At 41.7% G+C, this 25704-nt stretch overlaps 1 protein-coding gene across 2 annotated transcripts; it reads right to left on the bottom strand.

The window, feature by feature from the left end:
- Window positions 1-2827: 2827 nt before the first annotated feature.
- Window positions 2828-10933, bottom strand: Ccdc160 (coiled-coil domain containing 160). Of its 2 annotated transcripts, XM_059250315.1 has the most exons (3): window positions 10782-10933; window positions 9639-9694; window positions 2828-4252 (listed from the first exon to the last, which is right to left on the bottom strand). In XM_059250315.1, the coding sequence occupies exon 3, from the start codon at window positions 4226-4228 to the stop codon at window positions 3257-3259; it is 972 nt and encodes a 323-aa protein (XP_059106298.1). In that variant the 5' UTR covers window positions 4229-4252; window positions 9639-9694; window positions 10782-10933; the 3' UTR covers window positions 2828-3256. The 2 variants fall into 2 exon arrangements, with proteins under 2 accessions (XP_059106298.1, XP_059106297.1); XM_059250314.1 differs by lacking the exon at window positions 9639-9694.
- Window positions 10934-25704: the final 14771 nt, after the last annotated feature.

Genomic DNA, 25704 nt, shown 5'->3' with positions numbered 1-25704 from the left:
AGTATAACTCAATGATAGTGTGCTTGCCCTAGCCTAAACAAGACCTTAGATTTGATTCCCAGCACTACATACACAAAAACAGAATTATATTGAATGGTTGAGCTTGGTGGTATAGCACAGTGTAACAGCTCAGCATGCTATCATTAAGGAATGAGCACCTTTATAGGGCAAAGACAAATGAAGGATTTTTTTTTTTTTTAGCCTGTCCTGGATCTCACTCTGTAGACCAGGCTGGCCTCAAACTCACAGAGATCTGCCTGGCTCTGCCTCCTGAGTGCTGGATTAAAGGTGTGTGCCACCACCGCCCGGCCAAATGAAGAATCCCCCACCCCCACCCCCTGGAGCTGAGGATGGAACCCAGAGCCTTCTGCTTGCTAGGCAAGCGCTCTACCACTGAAGTAAATCCCCAACCCCCAAATGAAGAATTTTTAAGGGTGTGTTGAAGAATAAATAGATTCAAACAGGGCAGAGAACTCCTAGTTAGTTTCCTTCTGCGGGTAGACCCTTGGTGGGAAGTCAGAGTGACCGCTAAAGCCGCAAGCATCTTTGCTGTGAAGCAGGCTACCAGTGCCTGCATTCCCTTTATCAGGGCTAAGTGAGAAAGCACCAACGTTAACCTTCCAATCGAATCCTGTCTTCCCTGGCCAGGCAACCTTGCCTAGCTCCTGAGTCAGCTTAGTTTGCGTCCATTCATTACCTTCTCTGGTCTTAATGAATAAAAAAAAAAAAAATAAGAGAAAGGAGTAATAACCACCCTTACTTGTTCCACACATTTACTGCACAATATTTGGAGATGTTGAAATAACGTAAAGATCCTGCCATACACTTCCTTGGAAAGGCATGTGTGAAGTACAGGTGCCCCAAAATATTAGAGTTGAATGTGCCTGGTGCCACAGCAATTTCACATCATCGTGGGTACAGCTAGTTACACTTCCAAATAAAAATCATTAAGTTGAAGTCGCTACCTAAAACCTGAACAGAACGTTTCATAAATGATGCTCAGGCTGACCTTGGACCTCTAGGCTGCAGTGATCCTTCTGTTCTTGCTTCTGGAGTGATGGAACTACAGGCCCATGCCACCATAGTCAGCTCTGAAGAGCATCTTTATGACAGATCTGAGCTCTCATTTTATAAGTTAGGGCTTTGAGATCTAGAAGAAATTAATAGTCAATGGGAAATCAGAGTATCCTGACTGCCAGTTTGGGCGTTTTCCCACCTTTCTGACTGTATCCCACTTTCGTAGTCTGTGATTTCATCTGACTCATTTGGGTTTAGAAATACCCCAGTAAGAGGCTAGAGAGATGGCTCTGAGGTTAAAAGCACTGGCTGCTCTTCCAGAGGACCTGGGTTTGGTCCCCAGCACCCACACGGTGGCTCACACTTATCTATAATCCAGTTCCTGGGGATTTGAGGCCTTCTTCTGGCCTTCATAGGCACCAGTTACATATGTGGTGCTCAGATATTTGTGCATGCAAACCACCCATACAAATCAAATTATTAAAATAATTAGTGATTCCCTTGTTTATATACACCACATTAAAAAATACCAGGGCTAGTGACGTCACAGATCTGAGAAGAGAACCTACAACCACTCCTTTACTAACCCAGCATAGCTCTTAACTACTCACTAAATGTTTGTCCTTATATCCACAGATAAGTGTACTCCTCACAATCAAAATGCAGAGTTATGGAGCACACTCCCAATGGATACATCTATAAAACAACAACTGAACATAAGGCTCAGGAAACATTTTGGAAGAGGGGACAGAAAAAACTGTAAGAGCCAGAGGATTAGGGGGTTTGCTGTGAGACTGTGTCTCCTAGTAATGTTAGAATCTGCACCCGTAAAGTCTCACCAACATGACTGCCTAAACATGATCTGAACAAGGACAACAGGAACAGACAGCCAAATGGACTAGGGAAATCCCATGAGGCCTCAGCTCTACACAAAGAACTACAGCAAACTAAGGGATACTCAAAGTGGGAGAAATAGTCTTCTCCAGGGAAGAGCACACCACTTGGTTATCCAATACCAAATGTTCCGAAAACATACATTATACAGACTAAGCAGGTTATATTTAGGAATATACCTGCATATGCATACACATATGGGTATGTAACAACAATTAATAAAAAAAAAAAGAGGCCGTAAATTTGAGAGAGAACAAGGACGGCATGTGAGTGGGTTTAGAAGGAGGAAAGGGTAGGAAGAAATGATGTAGTTATATTATAATCTCAAAAAATGCCATGCAAGTAAGTGTCTGATTACCAGAAATCTTGATGGTCAACACCCACCAATTCAGAGAATCACTGAGCCATCATTTCCACCAAAGGACAGAGGCAGCATATTTTCACTCTTCGTAAATACAAAGCAAATTATCATTTTCTGGGCCCCTTACAGAGGTGGATGATGACCTAAATCAAGCCAGCACACTAGACGTTTGTCTAGATGACATCCAACACCTTTCACAGCAGTCCTAGCTCAGTGATAGAAGCCAGTTAAGGACTTGGAAAATTCCCCTGGCTGAACTCTGGGAGAACTGTGTAAACAAAGTGCCCCTTGCTGGCCAACGTAAGAAAATGCAAGAGCCATGGCTGACAGGCTCTGCTTATAGCAAAGGTCAGAACAGTGATCTAAATCATCCTGTAGTCTATGAGAACTGTGTCCAAGTCCAAGGAAAAAGCATGGGGGAAATCAGCAGGGGAGATTGTGTTCCCCAGACGTTTCTATGTACCCAATCAAGGTTAGACCCCAAAGAAAATAGATACATTTTTGTCCTGCTGAGTTTGACCAGGCAACTACAAAAGTCACAGGCGTACTCTGTGCTTATACATGTAAACAAGATTTTTATTGTTCGCGTTGATTACCACAGATGGGAGAACATTGATGTGCCAAGGACATGGCTAACAAGATCACACAATGCTGCTGATTTGGATTCATCCGTGATCTGGTGAATCAGTTTGGGTTTTTATGGTTGTTTTGTTTTAGTGATATTATATATGCACCCATATAAAAGAGATTTTAGAAGTATCAGTTCAGATTCTTGACAATGACTTCATCAAAAAGAGAAAACAGATGCTTCAAAGTTAACATCTGCACGATCTGTGGGTATTTTGATTCACCTGTAGGTATTCTGATTCACCGTAAAGATTGCAAGCTATCAAACACATTTTAGCAGTACACAAATGGGTAGTACAATAAACATCGACTTGGCTCAATGACTTGCCCAGTGAAAGGCTTTTTCCCCCCTTGAGTTTAAAAACCATTCCCAGTAAAGTGGTCAGCAGTATGCGATGACCTTATCACGGAAGCAAGTTGTCTTCCAAGCAACTCCAGGGTTCTGCTATTCTTTGCTCGCAGGGTCTTCTCAGCCCTCAGCTCATTCTTGATGGCACCCAGCTCTAAGTGGATCTTTTCCATTTCCAGCTCGTAAAACAATCTCATCTCTTCTCTGAGGAGCGCAGTACTGAGCTCAGTTTGATGCTTCAGTTTCAAGACAGTGTCTTTCAAGTTTCTGTTCTCTAGATCCAACCTGTACATGACTTCTTTGGCTTGCTGGAGCTCTTCGGTTAAGTTTTTTACGTTTGTCACTTTTTCAGACAGGTCATTTTTTAAAGCTTGCAGTTCCCGGTCATTCTTTGAAGCAGCTGTCCCTGGTTCTTGAAGATTGACAGATTTCGTTGAGGCTTCCTTTCGAGAGTTCAAAAGTTCTTTTTCGGCATTTTCAAAGTCCTCTTCGATCTCCCGGCATTTCAGGTTAAGTTCTCCCAGCTCTTCGTTCAGGAGGTGCAGACGGAGTTTTGGTGGCATTTCTTCTGACCATTTCTTCCCGGTGCCTTGTGCTGCAGTCGGCAATTCCTTTCTACTCCACGCGGAGGCGCTCTCCCTTCTGTGAGAACTTTCCTTGGTTGCACCACCCAAATTAAGCAAGTCCAAGAAGGCAGAATCTGTGTTTGCTACGTTCTTTGACGCGTTCATCCTTCTCTCTCCTAAATTGGGGTCTTGTTCTCTTTCCACTATCGGGGAATAACAGTCTTTGCTCTTAAATGTGTTCTCTTCTTGAACCTTTCTACTGGCAAAGTTAAAAATTCTCCCCATCCTCCTGGATTTGTCTGCAGGTGTTTCTTCAGAGAAAGACTGAAGAGGAGCAGCCTCTTCTAGAACATCGGGCTCATTTAAAAAAGGAGTGAACGTATTGTCTTTCCAGTGCTTTCGTCTAGCATCCATTCTGTTGGGCACCTCTTTGATTTCCTGAAAAACAAAATTTAAGATTTATTTATTTATTATGTATATGGTGTTCTGCCTGCATGCCAGAAGAGGGCACCAGATCTCATTACAGATGGTTGTGAGCCACCATGTGGTTGCTGGGAATTGAACTCAGGACCTCTGGAAGAACAGCTAGTGCTCTTAACTTCTGAGCCATCTCTCCAGCCCCCTGAAAAACAAAATTTAAAACCAAGTTGAATCATCTCCATGAGTCGCCCACAACGTAGAAAGAACTAGGAACGCTGGTTTGCACTGAAGGTGCCTGAACAGTTGAGGGCCATCTCTCCTCAAACTGACAGAGTGGCTTGGACCTTCTTTTCCTCTTGTATAAATGGAAAGGGCTAAGGTAGCTAAGTTCCGCGAGCACCCGCACCTGTAATATTCTTCCATCCCATGAAGTGGAATCAGTACATGAATGTGTTTAGTTATTCTTTGTAGACAGTTCTATGGGAAGGCAACTGCATGCATGAAAACAGACTGCTTTAAAATAATCAAAAGGTTCTTTTGGAATTACTAGGCAAATATTGTTAATACCTTTTCTTTCAATGTGTCTTACTCTGTGTCTAGTTCTCTCGGATCGAACTACTGTTTGTTCATTCCTTAAAGTGACTGAAACTTCAAGGCTTGATGAAACATGAGCTGCTTCTGGTAAAGTGTACCAGGCAGACTTCCTCATGACTAACTCTGCCAAATGCCCTTCTGTCTTGACCTATGAATTCCTGCTAGTCCAGTCTTAGGCTTTGCCAAGTGTACAGAATTCTCTCTGTTTGGAGAGCAGTTTTATAATGAGCTGCCATGTCAACAATTGAAAATATTAACGCTATCGAAAGTGTTTTTCATATACAGACTCTGAGTATCAGTTTTAGGTGAAAACATAGCCTACAAAATCCCAACCAGCATCCAAAGTTTATAAATACTGGAGGGCAATCCCTGCCGGTGTGGGAGGCAGCACCTGCTTTATAGCTCCAGCATTCCGAGGAGGTGCAGGCACAAGGATTCGGAGTTCAAGGCCAGTCTTGGCTACACAGAGAGTTTGAGATCAGCCTGACTTTCATGAGATCTCCCATCCAAAACACAAACAAGCCAAAACAAAGTTTAGTTAATCAGGACTGGAGTGTAGCTCAGTGACAGAGTGTTTATTTAGTATGTAACAAATCCTGGGTTCCATCCCCAGACCGTAGTGACAAAGCCAGACAAGAAATGCATGCTGTACACTTGCCAGAATCATGGTTTTTCCTCTAGAAATAGTCTTTTCTGACTTTTCTTATTCTTTCAGTCACACTCCAGAAGCATCTATGACATGCCTGTCCTGGAATGGAATGATGATCAATCATAATCTTGATCTCTCTCCGTTTCACAAATATGAGCACAAATGAGTCAAAGCAACAACAGGCATGAGGGAAAGGAGTGGATGTAAGAGGAAAGAGGGCAGGGTGAGCTTGTGTGCCACATCTCTTCATAAATCAAAACTTTACCAGAGAATTCTGTAAAACAAACTGCGCACAGTTACGGTGAGGCCACACTATACCTGGACATACAAGGAGGGGACATCAACGACAGAGGTCTGGGTACAGAGAGAAAGAAGCTCATGTAGAAAACTCTCCATTAATAGTTTTCATGTTTGGGGGCTGGGCTCAGTGGTTAAGAGTACTGACTGCTCTTCCAGAGGACTGGGGATTCAAGTCCCAGCACCCACGTGGCAGCTCACAACTGTCTGTGACTCCACTTCCATGGAATCCGACACCCTCACACAGACTTATATGCAAGCAAAACACAAATTCACATAAAGTAAAAAAATTAATTACAAAAAATAACTTTAATGTTGCTCCTCAGATGCATGCACACACATACTTTTTCATTTTTACCCTGTCTTTCTTCCCCACACCTCTGTAGAATTTCCTGAGTGTCTGAAAGGATTTGCCTTTCAATGAATCCTAGAAATCCAGTCCTTTCTCCAAGAAGCTGGAAGAGTCCATTGATTAAACAACTGGGCTCAGAGAAACGGAGGGACTTGAGCAAGGCCACATAGGCTGTAGTAATGAAACAGCTCCTGTCTCCCAGGTCAGTGCTTGTTCTGAAAACCCCCTTTCTTCATCCACTAGGTGTCATTCCACAGACTGAAAGAACAGATTCCATTGTTTGCAGAGCTTAGGGGATCCTTTAAGGAGCCACAGGAGGAGAGAGAAAAGCTGATGGGGGGAGGGGAAGGGAGAAAGAAATGTCTGAAAGGCTCCCGGCATTCCTCTCCCCAGGCTTCCCCAGGCAGGGTCAAGGGGTCTCCCAGATGCTCCCTTTTCTCTTTCACTGGCAAGACAGCCTTGAAGGACTTGTTCCCACATTTAGTTAGAGCGTGGCAAAGCTCCAAGGAGGCCTGAGATCTGTCAGCAGCACCTTCTTCAGCGCTGTTTGCTTTCACGGCAGGACAAGTATGGCATGAGGACTGGGAGCAAGGACCAGGAATATGCTTGAAAAATAATGACACCCCTCCCCCCGCCACCTTGGCTGGGCAGCCATTTTGTTCTCAATCAACCTCACTAGGTAATTTGCCTCAGCAGACTCGGGAAGCCGTTACTGAAAGCACAAACATGCCCTTTCAGCTGGGCAGTGTGCACATTTGTTCTTGTGTCCACTCCACTATACATTGAACCTCGAAGGACCCAAGAGAAATGAAAAATTCAAAGAATCCAGTCAGAACACAGACAGGAGAAAAATAAAGTCGTGACAAAAATAACATTAGAGGTCGTCTACGAAAATTATTCCCTGGAAGGCCTTGGGGCTGCACTACTAGTTATACAACTCTGGCTACACCTGTGTCTGGCATGAATTAATAATGGGCTTCTGATAGTGTCCTACCTGAAAACAGTACCATTTATCCTCTGGGAACTATTTTGTGGTGGCAAAGTCGTGGGGGCATTTGGGGGCAGTAAGAGATGGCTTGCCTCATGCTTTGTATGTTTTTTCAAAATGGTTGGCTACTTAATGGCAGTTCTTCCATGAGAAACGAATGTGGGGTGTGTCTTATTTGTTTCCTGAGCACCTCTCTTTCTGGTAACCTCTGTGCTTAAGATTTGTGTCAAAGATATCTTCAGTGAACTAAGAGGAGGAGGAGGAGGCTTCTAGAGAGGCTGAAACAGTAGTATCACTTGAAGTCACTCGGGAAACAGAGGCAGGCAGATATCTGTGAGTTCGAGGCCAGCCTGGTCTACAGAGCAAGTTACAGAACAGCCAGGGCTGTTACACAGAGAAACCCTGCCTTGAAAAACCAAAAAAAAAAGCTACAAAAAAGTGTTTTGGAATCACTGATTAAACAAATTGAGAGTGAATTAATAATGTAATGTGATGTAACATAATAGTGTTGAGGACAAAGCCAAGAGTGATTATTTATTAAGACTCTCAGTTTTATCATTGTACTGAAAATACTAGGTGAAAGTATATCTATCTTCATACAGCTTCACAAAATGATATGCTACTGTTTATTGGGAAAGAAGAAATCAATAAAACCACTTCTATTTCATGTTCAAGGTCAGGCCCTGGGGAGGAATCTTCCATTAAGGTGTACAGGAAAGTTAATTATTTGTTTTCTAAAATATTTGTATTTGAAATCATATGCTTTGGGAAAGTTCCTGATGCAATGCCAATATGGTTTTGTCCCTCTGTTGTGTTATTCCATTTACATTAGAGTATGCTTTCAAATGTTCAGAACTCTCTTTGTGTAAATATAGGTCTGTTTGTAAGGGCAGCTGTTTGTCCTGGCATAGGTAGGCAGTGACTGGGAAGCAGTTATGGGAGGATGTCAGGGGCTTTGCCCATCTCACAAAGGTCCTCCATATCAAGCTATGTAAACTTGCAGTGATGGTTGGTAAAGTTCACTCCCCCCCCCCACACCCATATATTGAGCAACGTCAGTCACTACTCAGCCATTCAACTTCCCTCAACTGGCTTTCCAGGCTGGAGACAGGGCTCAGCAGTTAAGAGCACTGGCTGCTCCTCTATAGGACCTAGGTTCAATGTCCAACACCCACATGGCAGCCACTCACAACTGTCTGTAACTGCAGTTGCAGGGAATCCATTGTACTAGGTATTCATGTGGTGCAGGCAAAATACCCATACACATAAAATACATAAATCTTTTTTTAAAAAAAGTCAAGCTTTCAGTCATCCCTTAGGAACCATTGAGTGAAAACAAAGGGGCCCCTTTAGCCCAAAGAGCACCCTCTCTTTATTCTTGGTGGTTTCTACTCTTTTGACCCTCAGAAAAAACGCTCAGCCAAAATAGGAAAAGAAAATATCTTACTCAGCTAGGCATGGTAGTACATGTCTTTAATCCCAGCACTCAAGAGGCAGAGACAGGTGGATCGCTGTGAGTTTGAAGCCAGCCTGGTCTACAGAGTGAGTTAAGGCCAGTCAGGGCTAAAGAGTGAGACTTTGTCTCAGGGGGAAAAAAAAACAAGCATTGCAACATTTTTTCTATTTTCATTGCTTCCAGGCAGGAAACAGAGAATTCTGACCTGGTTCCTCCAGGATACCTTCTCGTTTCCCATCCTCTTTCACTAAGTTGTAGAAAACCACTTAATAACAAAATGAAGAACCAAGGGAACTGTGTGCAGCCCAAGTGGATCACTATGTTTTACTAGACAAACTGAGGGGAGACAGAAAGGATTAAGTGCAGGTTGGGGCGGGCAAAGAGCTATTGTAGTGCTCGCCTTTCAGAACCCATGAAGGCGTGCCGTCTGGGAGGCAGTCTTAAGGGATAAAACAGAGGTGGTGAACTTACTTCACAGCTGGTTAATAACAAATGGCCCCCCTCAAGAACTGTGATCCCTAACACCAGGACTCTGTCCCAATCCCAGGAAGTGGGGCTTACAGCTAAATCTACATATGCGCATTTCCTGGTGTTTCTAGAAGTTGTAACACTGGCTGTAGGACAGGCTGAGGCTTTTCTCTCCAAAACTATGAGTCAATTCATTTTTCCACTTCAAATCTGTCATATTCCTTTTTCTGGTAGCATGACCGAGCATTCCGAGCCAGAGCCAAGTGTAATGGTCACTCTGGTATCTGGTAACACTTGATTTTAATTGAATGGTTTTTGTTTTTTTAAGAAGAAGAAAAGAAAATCCATAATCTCCTCTCTAGCTTACAGAGTGCTTTGGATGACATTTTAGGGCAAGGGCTTTAATTTTTCCCTTGAAGTTTATTTGGCTTAGCTAAAGTCTCCGGGGCACTTTTCTTTTGAATGTTTATGAGGCCATCTTGAAAACATACTGACAATGAAGACTGATGATTCTGTTACAAAGTTGAAGGTTTATGTTGGGCAAGACTCTGGGCTTCTAAACTCCCAGGATGAGATAACAGCCAGAACAACTGTACTTACCCTTCCTGAGGTCCAAGGTCTTTAGACCGGATGTCACTGGTCTCCTCCAACTTGAGCTGGAAAAAAACAGTCAACCCCCATCCCCCTGAAGTGTAATCAGGAAATATAATTTAAAGAATGTTCAAACTCATGTTCCTCTCTGAAGTGTGTACTAATGTCACACATGCTACACCTAGAATGTCCATGGGTCTATCTGCAATGTGGCACCAGACAGAAGCAATTTCTCTTTTTAAGTTTTCAGTACATTTTCCCAACTGTTCCTCAGGCAATACACATGTCAAGTGGGACAAGAATCATGGTGATACTCTATTCAACACAGTATCTCTTTACCCTTTGTGTGTATTGAGCAAATGAGCCACCAGTGGTGGAGACTGAAGCTGGCTGATCATAAAGAGCCACATTAGCGAAAGGCTGGAGCCTAGTCCTGGCTTCCCTCCCTTACAGTACAGTTAAATTCTAAAAACATGACAAAGAGAAGTGCTCTCGTTTTCTGCTTTCGTCTTTCAGGGCCCTAACACATGGGTCAAGTGTCCACTTCCTCGGATAGATTCTTTTCTATTGTTTGGTCAGCATGGTGAGAGAAACAATGTACCATTGAAAACTGGGTACTGTGTATGGTTATCAACCCCAACTCTTTGTTATTAGTGTGAAATTATTCCTTCTTGAAGAAGAGATACGGAGTCACCTGAGTTCCCAAGGCTTTGACTTTATTACTATGGGAGTCACATTCTTACTATAAAGCTGTATCTTTGTATGCATAGTTTGGGGATTTTTTCTCTGTGAATGGTTAACTGAAACTCCTGCCATCCTTGCTTCTGTGGAAAAGAAGGTGGCTGGGAACGAGATGTTGCTAGAGCCCTCCCACTGCAGGTGATACTTTTCACCTCCCCAGTCCCGATCCTGTATCGGGCGGGTGAATGGACAAGCTTGACCCCACTTCTCCTTCCACAACCCCTTTCCCACGCCCTGTTTCTTTTCAAACACTCGCCAGCTCCAGCCTGGGGCTCTCAAGAGAAAAAAAAAACAACGACAACAAAAACCTGCTGCTGGGACTTCCTTGGTTTTCCGCCTTCTTACCGGGCGAGTCAGGGGGTAACGAGGGGCGCGCCAGGGGAGCCCGTGATGTCCCTTCCACAGACATACCTGGAAGCGCGGGTGCGGTCTGGACAGCCCTGTCCGCTCTTCCCCGAAGCCAGCCACCACCGGCAGGCGGCAGCCCCTTGTTCAGTGCTAGCCACCGCCACCGCGACCGGCCAGGCTGGCCCGGGGTAGAGCCTCTGCAGTGCAGCTCCAGCGCGGGCCGCACTGTTGCCTAGCAACCAGGCGGATGGATTTAAAGGGACCTGGGCACTAAAGGGACCCAGCTCTGCAGGCTGAGTTACTGCTAGACAGGGAGTCCAGGCCAGGCCAGAGCACTGAGCATGCCCGGTAGGGCGGCCACCGTGGTGGCTTCTGCCAGGCAAGAAATAGGAAGGCAAGGAGAAGAAGCTGAGTCAGAATAGGAAGGGTCAAGAAAGTATGAGGCAAACCCATCCACCAGTGGGACTATTAGAATGGGTCTGAGAGACATTCAAGGCTATGTAGTAATTTCTGTGGAGGGATGGAGTAGCAGTTGCATAGGGTTAATCCCTAGGTTTGATATATTAGTTACATGATGTTATGGAGGCTTAGGTTTGATCTGGGTTGGAGTCAGGATTGCTAATAATGTGGGAGTTGCATCATATCCCCATCCTTAGCCCCATGCACACCCTTGCAGGTCAGCACAATGACTTAGCCAGAAGTTCTGTATTGGGCCAAGTACTAAGGATCTTGAATCAAGAGAGTCTTGTCATCTCCTGGGTAAACTGACAGGGGGGAGGGGCAAAGGGGAAGAGATGGCAGCTGGAAACATGAGGGATCAAGATGGCGGAGCTGGGGAAGGGACGGAGATGGGGAGCAATGAAAGAGATATCTTGATAGAAGGAGCAATCATGGGAGAAACCTGGTGCCAGGGAAATCCCCAGGAATCCACAAGGACAACCCCAGCTAAGACTCCTAGCAATAGTGGAGAGGGTGCCTGAACTGGCCATCTACTGTAATCAGATTAGTGACTACCCTAACTGTCATCATAGACCCTTCATCCAGTAACTGACAGAAGCAGATGCAGAGACCCACAGCCAAGCACTGGGCTGAGCTCCAGGAGTCCAGCTGAAGAGAGGGAGGAGGGATTATAGGAGCAAGGGGGTCAAGATCATGATGGGGAAACCCACAGAGACAGCTGACCCGAGCTCGTGGAAGCTCACAGACTCTAGACCAACAGCTAGGGAGCCTGCATGGGACGGACCTAGGTCGTCCTTGTGGGTTCCTGGGAGTTTCACTGGCACCAGGTTTCTCTCTAACCCAAAAATGCCCTCCCATCAAGATGTCTCTTTCTACTCTCCCCCTCCATCCCATCCCCAGCCCACCTCCTACACTCAGCCTACTCAACCCACACCCTCAAGTTCCCATTCCCTAATCCCTCTCCACCCCCACCTGTGGTGGTATTGTGTTCCCCAAAATATTGTGCACCCTAATAAACTTATCTGGGGTCAGAGAACAGAACAGCCACTAGATATGCAGGCCAGAAAATGGTGGCATACACGCCTTTAATCCTAGTATTCCAGAGGCAGAGATTAACCTGGATCTCTGTGAGTTCAAGGCCACACTGGAAACAGCCAGACATAGTAACTCACGCCTTTAATCTCAAGAAGTGATGACAGAAAACAGAAAGGTATATAAGGTGTGAAAACCAGTAAGTAGGCTGGTTAAGCTTTTAGGCTTTTGAGTAGCGCAGTTCAGCTAAGATCCATCTGGATAAGGACTCAGAGGCTTCCAGTCTGAGGAAACAGGATCAGCTGAGGAATTGGAAAGGTGAGGTGGCCGTGGCTTGTTCTGCTTTTCTGATCTTCCAGCATTCACCCCAGTATCTGGCCTCATATTTGGTTTTATTAATAAGAACTTTAAGATTTGTGCTACACCCATCCCCAGTTTACCCAGGAGATCTCTTCTATTTCTCCTTCCCATGGAAATCCATGCATCCCTGTTTGGGCCTTCTTTGTGATCTAGCTTCTCTGGGGCTATGGATTGTAGGTTGGTTATCCTGTACTTTACTCCTAATGTCCACTTATAAGTGAGTACATACTGTGTTTGTCTTTCTGGGTCTGGGTTACCTCACTCAGAATGATTTTTTTTCTAGTCCATCCATTTTCCTGCAATTTTATGATGTTATTGTTTTTCACTGCTGAGTAATACTCCATTGTATATATGTACCACATTTTCTTAATCCATTCTTCGGTTGAGGGACATCTAGGTTGTTTCCAGGTTCTGGCTATTACAAATAATGCTGCTATGAACATAGTTGAGCAAGTGTCCTTGTGGTTATGATTGAGCATCCTTTAGGTATATGCCCAAGAGTTAAATAGAATTGTGGCTTTTTGTTTTGTTTTTGAGACAGGGTTTATCTGTGTAACAGCCCTGGATGTCCTCTAACAGCCCTGGCTGTCCTGGAACTCACTTTCTAGACCAGGCTGGCCTTGAACTCACAGAGATCTGCCTGCCTCTTCCCCTACCTCCATTCTTAATTGATCCTTGGCTTCCTCTCCTACTCCTTTCACCTTGCTGTCTCCACTCCAGCAGGCTGGCTGGCTTGTTTTGAAAATACCCATGTCCCTCTCTACCATCTTTGCTCAACTTGTTCCCTTTGTTTTAAATACTCTTTTCCAGAATATCAGCACATCTTCCTTTGTTACCTCCCTGTATGAGACTGTTTTCTTGTTGCTGTGATAAAATATTCTGACAAAAGCAATTTAAGGGAGAAAGACTTTATTCCGGATCAGTTCAATAATACACTCCTTCATGGTGAAGAAGTCAAAGCATAGGAGCCTGAAGCAACTGGTCATAGCATATCCACAATCAGGAAACAGAGAATTATGACTGCATGGTGCTGCTCAGCTCCCTTTCCCCATTTGTACAGTTCAGGATCCCAGCCAGGGAATGGTACCACTCACAGTAGATGGGTCTTCCCACTTCAATGAAAACCATCAAGATAAACCCCTCCAGACATGCCCAGAGAGTAATGCTTAGTTTTCTCAAATTGACAAGTAACACTAGTCATCATGCTCCCTCAAGTTCTAGTTCTTCTTGGTGAGACCTACATTGACCATTGCGGTTTCTAAAAATGTGACAAATGCTTTTATTCTGGATAGGGCATTAGTTGTGCAGCCCAACACTGGATGCATCCTTACTAGACAGCAAGTATTGCTGGAAACTATTTATTGAATGAACCTTGATGTTTGGGCCTCTAATGCTTCAGATTTATTATCTGCCATGGATACTTATCATTCTCTGTGATGTTCTATTTTTGTCTGTGTTTGAAGTAGTCATTAACTCTTTTTAAAATTTATTTTTAAATAGTAATACAAAGTAATGAAATTCATTATGGCATTTTCATAGATAGATGTCATTGAAGTTTTTTTTGGTGTAACCTATCCCTCTACACTATATTCTCCCTCTTGTCACCTTCCTGTCGGTTACTTTTCTGCCCCCAATAGCCCCTCTTTCTACTTTCATCATGTATATTCCAATAAACACTTTTTTTGTTCCCTCTCCTAAGATTTCTTCTTCCCCTTTCAGGATCCCCTTTCTACTTTCATAAGCTACACGCATACAAATTTACACACACACACACACACACACACACACACACACACACACACAGTCTAGAGTAAACACATATGAGGGAAATGTGGTATTTGTCTGGGTCTGCCTTGTTTTGCTTAATGTAATCATTTCCAGTTTCATTTATTTCCTCACAAATGCTGTGATTTCATTTTTCTTTATGCCTTAATAAAGTTTCATTGTGTATCTGTACCACATGTTCTTTGTCCATTTCTTGGTAAACATCTAGAATGGTTCCATGCATTTGGTACCGAGAACAGTACAGCAATAAACTGAATGGGAAAGTATCTCTGTTGTAGTAGGCTTTCTCTTTTGGGCCACCAACCAGCTCCCAAATCATGGCACAGAGATTTATTAGTTTTGAATGCTCAGCCTAGCTTAGCTCTTTTCTGGCCAGCTCTTTTAACTTAAATGAACCTGTTTCTGTATCTACCTTTTGCCTTGGGGCTTGTTACCTCTTATATACCTCTTGTTGTCTCTCTGTCTGGTTGGCTGATGGCTGTCTGGCATGTCCCCCTCTTTCTCTCCTCTCATTCTTCTTCTCTCATTCCTTTTGTTCTTTTTGAGCCTGGATTTCTCCTCCTATTTATTCTCTCTGCCCACCAGCTCCACCTATCCTTTCTCTGCCTAGCTATTGACCACTCAGCTCTTTATTAGACCAATCAGGTGCCTTAAGCAGGCAAGGTGAAACAAATGTAACATGTCTTTTCATAATTAAACAAATGCAGCATAAACAAAAGTAACACACTTTACACAATTAAAGTAATATTCTGCAGCATAAACAAATGTAACACATTTTTGCCTAGTTAAAATAATAGTCTACAACATTCTGTAGTATGTTGACTTAGGGTATATACCTGGGTCATGAGATAGGTCTAGTTTTAGTGTTTTGAAGATTCTCCATACTGATTTCCATAGTGGCTACACCAGTTTGCACTACTACTAACAATGTGTAAAGGTTTTATTTCCCCACATCCTCGTATTTGCTATTGTTTGTTTTCTTGATGATAGCCATCCTGATTGGGCTGAGATAGAGTGTCAATTAGTTTTAAAATATATTTTTTGAATAGCTATGAATGCTGAACACTTTAAAAAAATATTTACTGGCCAGTTCTTAGTTTTTCTTTTGAGAACTGTTTATTCAGTTTATGAACCCATTTATTGATTGGATTTTGGTGTTTCCTGTTTTCTTGGTCTTTAGGGATTTTGGTTTTGTTTTATTTTCTGGAGACAGAGGCTCACTATGTAGTTCTGTCTGTCCTGGAATTCAGGATGTAGTCCAGGCTGGCCTCGAACTCAGAGATCTGCCTGCCTTGGTCTTCTGAGTCCTGGAATTAAAGGTGTGCATCACCACACCAGGTTCTTTTAGTATTTAACTTTATAGTTCTTTATATATCTTGGATATTAGGTCCTTGTTTGATTTGTAGTTGGCAAAGACTTTGCTGCATTCTGAAGACCGTCTTCACTTTAGTGATTGCTGCCTTCTGTAATAGAGGTGCTGGTAGTGAGGTAGAGAGTCCCCACGTTTATTCCATAGGGTGGACAAAGTTGAATATCTGGGAAAGACAGAAGACCGAGTCACTGAGAAAGTGAAAGTAACAGCTTTATTGAAACAAGCAAACTGCTTCCTTTGGGATGGGTGGGGCCCTAGAGCTGGAAGCCCTCCCCACTTCCTCTATTGGTCCCCTTCAGATACTTCCCCTGAACCAGTACACTCCTCACAATGTCTTCTGGGAACTAGAAACCAATCTTAGAGAATCCACTTTCACTTTTCCTGTCTAACCATGTCCTGCTATCTCTCCCTCACTTTACCACGGCAGAAGCTTTTTTTGGTCATGTATATTCTCCTTTTGTCAGTTCTTGGATTGTTTTCTATGCTATTAGAGCCCTTTCCAGAAAATCTTCGTCTCTGCCTATATCTTCAAGTGCTTTACCTATGCTTTCTCCAGCAGTTTCAAGCTTTCAGGACTTATTTTAAGGTCTTTGAGCCGTTCCAGTTTGAAGTGATTTTTGTGCACCATGCAAGATACGGAGTTCCCATTCTTCTTTAAGTGGAAATTGAGTTTTTCCAGTACCATTTGCTAAAGAGGCTTACTTCTCTCCATGGAAGCTTTATGACCCCTAATTTGTCAAAAATTAGGTGGTTGTAGCTCCGAGCCTCTTATTTTATTGATCTTCATCTATGTTTCTGTGCCAGTACCATGCTGAACTTTAACATGGCTGCTCTGTGATAGAATTTGAAATCAGGTATCCTGATACCTCCAGCTCTTTTTTCTTAGCATTGCCTCCTGGGGGGCAGTGTTTCTGTTGTATTTTCATGTAAACCTTTATATTGATTTTCAGTTCTGTGAAGAATGTCATAGGGATTTTAATGGGGGTGCATTCATTCATTCTGCGGGTCACTTTTGGGACTATAACTATTTAACAATGTTAATTCTACCAGTCCACGAGCATGGGAGGTCTTTCTATCTTTCACTGCCTTCAATTTCCTTCTTTAATGTCTCAAACTTTTCATTATAGAAGGTTTTCCCCTCCTTGGAAAGGTTAATTCGTACTTTAAAAAAAAAAAAGCTGTTGGGAATAGGATCTCTCCATGATTTCTCTTTTGAGAATTTGGCTATTGGCACACAGGAAAGCAACTACTTTTTAATGCTTGTTTTGTGTCCTTCTACTTTGTTGAACGTGTTAATCAGGAATAAGAACTTTCTGGTGGAGTACCTAGAGTCTTTTAAGTATTGAGTATAGTATCATGCCATCGGTAAACAGGAATTCTTTGACTTTTTTGTTTTGTTTTTTTTTGTTTGTTTGTTTGTTTTTTGAGACAAGGTTTCTCTGTGTAGCCTTGGCTGTCCTGGAACTCACCCTGTAGACCAGGCTGGCCTCAAACTTACAGAGATCCGTCTGCCTTGACTTACCTTTTTTTTAACGTTGAAAGTTCTTTTTTTTTTAATTATGTAATTTTATTTTATGTACATTGGTGTGAGAGTGTCAGATCCCCTGGAGCTGGAGCTACAGACAGTTGTGAACCCAGGTCCTCTGGAAGAGCAGCCAGTGCTCTTAACTGCTGAGCCATCTCTCCAGCCCTTTACTTACTTTTTGAGACAGGGTGTCTGGTATCTAAGATTGGCTTAGAACTCTCCATGGAGCTGAGAATGACCTTAAACCCCTGATCCTCTTGCTTCTACCTCCAAAGTACTGAGAAATTTTCCTTTCTTATTTGTATCCATTTTATTTCTTTCTCTTGTCTTACAATTATAGATAAGACTTTGAACACTGATCTGGTTAATTTTTTGTCAACTTGACATGAGCTAGAGTCATTTGAGAAGAGGAACCTCAATTGAGAACATGCCCCCATCAGATTAGCCTGTGGACAAGTCTGTGGGACATTTTCTTGATGAATGACTGATATGGGAGGGCCTAGCTCACCGTGGAAAGTGCTCCTCTGAGGCAAGTGCTCCTGGATGGCACATGAACAAGCCAGGAGGAGCAAGGCAATCAGTAGCACTCCTCCCCACGGCTTTCTTCTTGGGCTCCTGCATCCAGATGCTTTCCCTGCTGGAGTTCCTGCCTTGACTTTCCTCACTGATGGACCAGTACCTGAAAGTCTAAGATGAAATGAACCCTTTCCTTCCTCAGTTTCTTTTGGTCGTGGTGTTTTATCACAGCAATAGGAACCCTAACTAACACAAGCACTATGTTGAACAAGAGCAGAGTAAACATCCTTGTCCTGCTCCTGATTTTAAAGGAAATGCTTTCAGTATTTTTCCCACTTAGTATAATGTCAGTTATAGGTTTGGCATATTTAATTTATTATATTGAGGCATCCTTCCATTCCTGTTTTCAGGGATTTTATCATGAAGATATGCTGAACTTTCCTAAAAAGGCTTTTCTACATCTTCTCCTTCATCTATATGAGTCTCTCTACTGTTCATATACCTCACTCAAAAACAAACTACAAAAAAACCCCTCAGAAACAAAATTCAGTTGTCTTCTACTTCAGCTAAACATACCTACAGAAATGTAAAATAATGCCACTTTATTCACTAAGAATTTTGTTTTGGACCAGGTGGTGGTGATACACGCCTTCCCAGCACTCAGGAAGCAGAGGCAGGCAGATCTCTGTGAGTTCAAAGGCACTCTGGTCTACAAAGTGAGTTCCAGGACAGTCTCCAAAGCTACACAGAGAAACCCTGTCTCAAAAAACAAAACAAAACAAAACAAAAAAAAGAATTTTGTTTCGGAAAAAAAATATTTTATAAAATGTCATTCACATTAACGTGAGTTTTTGTTACCTTTTAGATGGCAATACATAGTTTTTTAATTTCTGAATTTTATTTACTAGTCTGGTATTTATCAATAAATACAGTTCATGTAAACCAAAGCTGTTTAACATTTGCAGTAAGTTTTAACAGTTTGAAAATATCTTGGAGGCTGGCTATGGAGCTCAGTTAGCATGGTGATCGCTTAGCATATGCCAAGACATGGTTCCATCCCTAGCACACATACACTGGTTGATACTCCAGCACTTGGGAGGTGGAGGAAGGAAAAAGAGTAACTTGGAACTTAGCAGTGCAAGAACTACTGAGCTAAGATGTACTCAGGAGTGGCATTGGCAGATTCCAGTTTGCCTTCTGTTTCCAAATATTCTCTAAAAGGGTTGTGCCAATGTAAACTCTCACTTTTATTGTGTTAGGATGCCTGTCGTTCTCAAAATCCTCGTCGGTATTTTAGAATTGTTTCAGGCCTAAGTTCTGTTCATGTCTGATAGGAGCCGGAGCAGGGAGTGCTGCTTTGAGTTGGCATGCCTCTGAGGACTAGTGAGATTGTGTTACTTCCCATGTATGTATTGGCCTTCCAAATTTGTCTCTTATTTCGTATTTGTTTCTATTTTTATCCATTTCTCGAGTTATCTTTTTTGCATCATTTAAAAATATTTTTTGTTTATTATTTGACAATTTCATATGTGTATATAGGGGATTTTGATCATATTCACCCTACACAATATTATATCCTCTTGGTTTAATTTCAGTAGGTCATCTGCATGTGGGAATTTATTAATTTCTTCTAGATTTTACAATTCTTTGGAATATAAATTTTCAGTGTATTCACTAATGATTCTCCAAATTTCATTAAATTCATTCCTAACCTTCTTGTTTCACTTCTAGTTTTATAAATTTGGATGTTCATGGGGTTGGAGAGATGGCTTAGCAGTTAATAGCACTGGCTGCTCTTCCAGAGGTCCTGGGTTCAATTCCTAGCACCCACATGGCAGCTCACAATCTGATACCCTTCTGGTCTACAGGCATACTTGCAGACAAAGCACTGTATACATAAAAAAAGAGAAAAAATTGGATCTTCTCACTCTTCTTTTAGTTTGGCTATGGGTTTATCAATTGTTGATCTTGCTTATTTTTTTCCAAAAATCATCTCTCTGGTTGATTTTATATATTGTTCTTTTAGCTTTCATTTCTGTAGCTGAAGTTTTCCTGTATCCTGCCTGGTCCTCGGTCAGGACTAATCTTTCTCACCCACCAGTCCTATAGTCACTCAGAGGCTTATATTAGTTACGAACTGTATGGCCATTAGCTCAGGCTTATTATTGGCTAGCTTTTACACTTAAATTAACCCATAATTCTTATCTATGTTTAGCCACATGGCTTGGTACCTTTTCTCAGTTCTGCCTTCACATCTTGCTTCCTCTGTGTCTGGCTGGCGACTCCTGACTCTGATCTCCTCTTCCCAGCATTCTCCTCTTCTCCTGGCCCCACTTATAATTTCTGCCTGGCTATTGGCCAATCAGCATTTTGTTAAACCAGTGTACAAGGACATTATCCCACAGCACATTTCATTAATTTTTGCCTTGATCTTTATGATTTCTTGCTGTCTACTGCTGTTTGGATTTACATTGATCTTGTTTTTCCAAGACCTTGATGTTCATCATTAGGTTATTTATTTGGGATCTGTATGATTTCTAACATATTTATTAAATTCCAGAGATTTTGAAAGTTTGCTGAAATAGGTAAAACACAGGATAAATATTTTAAAAGTTTACTGGTAGATATGATTGCTGACCTAAAAGAGGATACAAGCAAAAGAATTATGTCGGTCAAAACCTTTCAGAAATGTGTTAGCTTTTTCCAATGACTGTCATACATTGTGGCTTTCGTTTTCATTTAATTCTAGGAATTTTTAAATGTACTCCCTGATTTCTTCAATGACCTAACAGTCACTCATTCAGTCTCCATGTATTTATGTCATTTCTCTAGTTATTGATTTCTAGTTTTAGTCCACTATGATCCTATAAGATAAAAAAGATTGGATTCTTTTGTATAAAGATTTGCTTTGTAATCTAGAATGTGTCTTGTGAAAGTACATGGACTGCTGAAATGAGGGTATATTCTGTACCTGTGGGATGAAATAGTCTCTCTATATATCTGCTAAATCTGTTCAACAGAATGTTTTTTGATTGATTGATTGATTGATTGATTGATTGATGTTTAGTTTGGATGAGAGTGGGGTAGTGATGTCATCTGATGTTTTGTGTACATTATTGTTTGCTTTATGAAATTAGGAGCCTCATTTAGTGCATATGTATTTACTATTGCTTTATCTTCTTGATGAATGATTCCCTTTATTAATAAATAGTGGCCCTCTTTATATTTTCGGAATAGTTTTGATTTGAAGTTGACCTTATCAGATCTTAGAATAGATTCCAGCTTCATTTTGCTTCCATTAATTTGATAGATTGCCTTCCTGCCTTTGACCCTCAGAAGTCAGTCAGCCAGTCTATATCTCTTTATTGGTGAGCTGAGGCCATTGCGCTGAAAGTTGTTATGGTGAAATGTTTAGTAGTTTCTAAAATGTTGTTGGCTGTTTTTCTGGTTGGTTGAATTATTGTTTGATCTCTTCTATCTCAGTTATTAGTGCTGAGAATTTGCTGGTTTACTGTGTTGGGACATGACGGGATTCTTTCCTGACTTTCCTTTGTTCATCTATTATTCTCATGAAATTTATTGTTTCCTGTGATCTTGTGATTGATGCTGTCTTTCTTCTTCTGTGTATATTATTCTCTTATCTTCTGCAGCACTGGCTTGAGAGTCATAAACTACCTTAGCTAGCCTGTCTTGATGGACTATTATTTCTCTATTGACTTTAAAAGATAGTTTTGTTGGATAAAGCAATATTGGTGGGTAGGTATTTACTTTCAGGGCTTGAACTACATGGTTCCTTACTCTCATGGGTCTTAGGGGTTTTGTTGAGAGAACTGAGGTCTGACTTCATAAGTGAGTTGGCTTTTTTCCTTTACAGCATTGAATGTTTGTTTGCTTTGCATTTTTGGTAGCTTGATTGTAATATTTTATTTGCATGTACTTAGGGGTCTGCATATTTGAATGTCTCTCTACATTTGGAAATTTTTCTGCTATAATTTCATTGAATAGAGTCTCTACATTATTAGCATTTATCTTAGCTCCTTCTAGCTCATGGGTTCTTTGGTCTCCTGATTCTATCTCAGAATTCTTCAGTATTGTCATTCACACTCATTCATTTTCACATATATTTATCATTTATTTATTTATTTATTTATTTATTTATTTATTTATTTATTTATTTAGGTTTTTCAAGACAGGGTTTCTCTGTGTAGTTTTGGTGCCTGTCCTGGATCTCACTCTGTAGACCAGGCTGGCCTCTAACTCACAGAGATCTGCCTGCCTCTGCCTCCCGAGTGCTGGGGTTAAAGGTGTGTGCCACCAACACCCAACTTGTATTTATCTTTTTACCTCCATGTGTACATGTTCATGCCATGACATACATGTGAAAGTCAGAGGACAACTTGCAGATGTCAATTCTCTTTTTTCACCATGCAGGTCCCAGGGATTGAACTCAGGTCAATGGCTTGGCAGCAAGCACCTTTACCCACTGAGCCATTTTGCTGACTCATTTATTTTTTTATCTTGTTGATGTCTGAATATATTCATCAACCTTGCTCTTCTGTTGTGGAATATTATTTTAAGAAGTGTTACATTTATTTATGCTTTCGAACATTTGTTGAATGATACAAAGACATGTTGCATTCTTTTGTGTTGAATTTGTTTAACTCTGTGAGCTGTGTTACTTTGCCTGTCTAAAACACCTGATGGTCTAATAAAGAGCTGAGCGGTCAGTAGCAAGGCAGGAGAAATGATAGGCGGGGCTGGCAGGCAGAGAGAATAAATAGAAGGAGAAATCTGGGAGAAGAAATGAGAGAGGAGGGAGGAGGTCTTCAGGGGCCATGTACCCAGCCGCCCAGCCACCCAGCCAGACACGGAATAAGAAGGAAAGAAAAGGGATACAGAAACAGAAAGATAAAAGCCCCAAGGCCAAAGATAGGATAATATAAGTTATGAAAAGCTGGCTATAAACTAGCCAAGCTAAGGCCATGCATATATAATTAAGAATAAGACTCCATGGATTTATTTGAGAGCTGGGTGGTGGGCCCACAGAAGAGCTAAAGAGTAAAAAGAACAAAAACAACCAACATCACTCTTCATCTCTGATGTTCTTCCTTCTGCTTTGTGTGGTCTATTAGTAATGATTCCCAGTGTGGTTTTATTTGATGTATTGATTATTCATTTCCAACATTTCACTGAATTTTTCCTCTACATTATTGACTTTTTATCCATACTGCTGATTTTCTCAACTATTTTGCTGGATTCCCCCCTCTGTGTTGTTGCCTTTTCTCTCCAGGTCTTGGATTGAATTCACCTTTTTGTTTGTATCCTCTTTTTAGTCAGTGATCATTTTTGTAAATTTATTTCTTTCTATTTACATTGGTGTTTTGCCTTCATGTATGTCTATGTGAGGGTATCAGGTCCCCTAGAACTGGAGTTACAGACAGTTGTGAGTTGTCATGTGGGTCCTGGAAATTAAACCCAGGTCCTCTGGAAGAACAGTTAGTACTCTTAGCCTCTGAACCATTTCTCTAGCCCTATCAGTGATCATTTTTATCAGTATATTTTTGAATTTTTTATTAGATATTGCATATGTCCAGTAGCTGAGGAGCTCTGGGTTTTTGTTTTTGTTCTTGTTTTTGTTTTTAAGAGTCAAGTGGCTTTGCTGTTTCATATTTCTTTTGTTGTTGTTGTATTGTTTTTCAGACAGTTCTGGCTGCCATGGAACTCACTCTGTAGCCCAGGCTGGCCTCGAACTCATAGAGATCTACCTGCCTCTGCCTCTCAGAGTGCTAGGATTAAAGGAATGCACTACTACCACCAGGCCTAGCAATGTACTCCTGAAGGCTCAATCCCACAATCCTACTAAGGCAGTAGAACACAAAGGGCTGTATCAACAACACCTAACCATACAAGACTTAGAAATACCCCTAATATCAACTAACTGTCATCAATACATCAGAAATGACCAAAAAAAGGAAAAGGCACACTACTATATAATGTGATGTTCAGTTAAAGGCTTGTTGTAGAATATTGTTTTAAGATGTGTTACATTTGTTTATCCTGTGGAATATTTGTTTAATAATACAAAGATGTGCTGCATTCTTTTATGTTGCATTTGTTTAACTCTGTGAAGCTGTGTTACTGTGCCTGTCTAAAACACCTGATGGTCTAATAAAGAGCTGAATGGCCAATAGCAAGGCAGGAGAAAGGATAGGTGGAGCTGGCAGGCAGAGAGAATAAATAGAAGGAGAAATCTGGGAGAAAAAGAAGAAAGAGCAAGAGAACAAGGAGAGGAGGACACCAGGGGCCAGCCACTGAGCCACCCAGCCATGGAGTAAGAGTGAAAGTAAGAAGTAAAAGTAAGCAAAGGAAAAACCCAAGAGGCAAAAGATAAATGGGTTAATTTAAAGTTAAGGGAAGCCAGCAAGAAACAAGCCAAGCTAAGGCTGGGCATTTATAAGTCATAATAAGTCTCTGTGTGTGATTTATTTGGGAGTTGGGTGGCAGCCCCCCAAAAAAGCTAAGAGTGAAAAACAACAACAACAAAAGCTACTTAGTTTATGTGTGTGGATGGTATATTAATGCTATGAAGAGTCAGGAGAGGGTAGAAATAGAAGAAAATCTAAGTAAAAGGCAAGAAGAGTAATAATAATAGTAATAATAATAATGGCAGAAAAGAATGTTGTGGAGAGAATAATGAGAGAGCAAGATATGAGGAAGAGAAAAAGTAAAAGACATACACAAAGAGGATTTCTCAATAAAGAAAATTTTTAGAGTAAAATTAGATCAATGTAAGACAGAGAATAAATGTAAGAGTGTTTTTTAAAAACTAAGCAAGTCAAGCACTACTACTAGGAAGAAACAACATGAAACCAGAGGAAGAAGAGGAGGAGGAGAAGAATAAGATAAGAAGGGGAAGAGGAAAACAAATATTACTCCGTAATGAAAAAAATGTATAAATAAAAGTGAATGTATGTTGAAAGCAGCTGATTGGTGAAAGCATACTTTTTTTTTTTTCCCCTCGAGGCAGGGTTTCTGTCCCGGAACTCACTTTGTAGACCAGGCTAGCCTCTAACTCACAGAGATCTGCCTACCTCTACCTCCTGAGTGCTGGGATTAAAGGCGTGCTTCACCACTGCCCGGCTAAAAGCATACTTTTACATATACTGAAGTAGAATAAAAAGAAAAGAGAGGGGCAAAAAGATAGAAAAAGAAAAACAGACTGAATTTTGGAGCGGCTTCTTTCTGATTTTTTTTTTTTGTTTAACATTTTTTTTAAATTTTTATTTTGCAATACAATTCAGTTCTACATATCAGCCACAGATTCCCTTGTTCTCCCCCCTCCCGCCCCCCTCACCTTCCCACCAGCCCGCCCCCCCATTCCCATCTCCTCCAGGGCAAAGCCTTCCCCACAGACTGAGATCAACCTGGTAGACTCAGTCCAGGTAGGTCCAGTCCCCTCCTCCCAGGCCGAGCCAAGGGACCCTGCATCTTTCTGATTCTTTAAAAACTGCATAGGGAATTGAACTTGGGAACCCTTGCTTTTTGTATGGTTTAGGCTAATGCTGAGCCTGGATTAGACAAACAGATGCCCAATGTCTGTCAAACCTAGCTTCACTTTACTGGCTTCCCATATTTGTGCAGCAATGCCCTCTGCTGGCCACATGTAGCTTTGCAGCCTGTAGGCCGGTTAGACTATCTCACCCTCTTGAGATTTTCCAGATCATATCCCTCCCATAGGTGGCCAACGTTCTAGCTGTGGCGTGTGTCCCAGTTGAATTTGGAGTGAAGGAAGCAAACGTGGCACTGAGATAGGTACAGGTGGAGGACCTGTCTTCATACTTTCAAGGCCCCGAGAGTATTAATCACTCTGCTGGAGAGATGCCATTGTGGATGCTATATATAACCCTGGAATTTCAGTGTTCTTGGGCTCTACAGTA

This window comes from Peromyscus eremicus, chromosome X, assembly GCF_949786415.1.
Source record: "Peromyscus eremicus chromosome X, PerEre_H2_v1, whole genome shotgun sequence".
Classification (NCBI taxonomy): domain Eukaryota; kingdom Metazoa; phylum Chordata; class Mammalia; order Rodentia; family Cricetidae; genus Peromyscus; species Peromyscus eremicus.
Note: the sequence above shows the minus strand (reverse complement) of the source record. Positions and strands in the feature narration are given on the sequence as shown.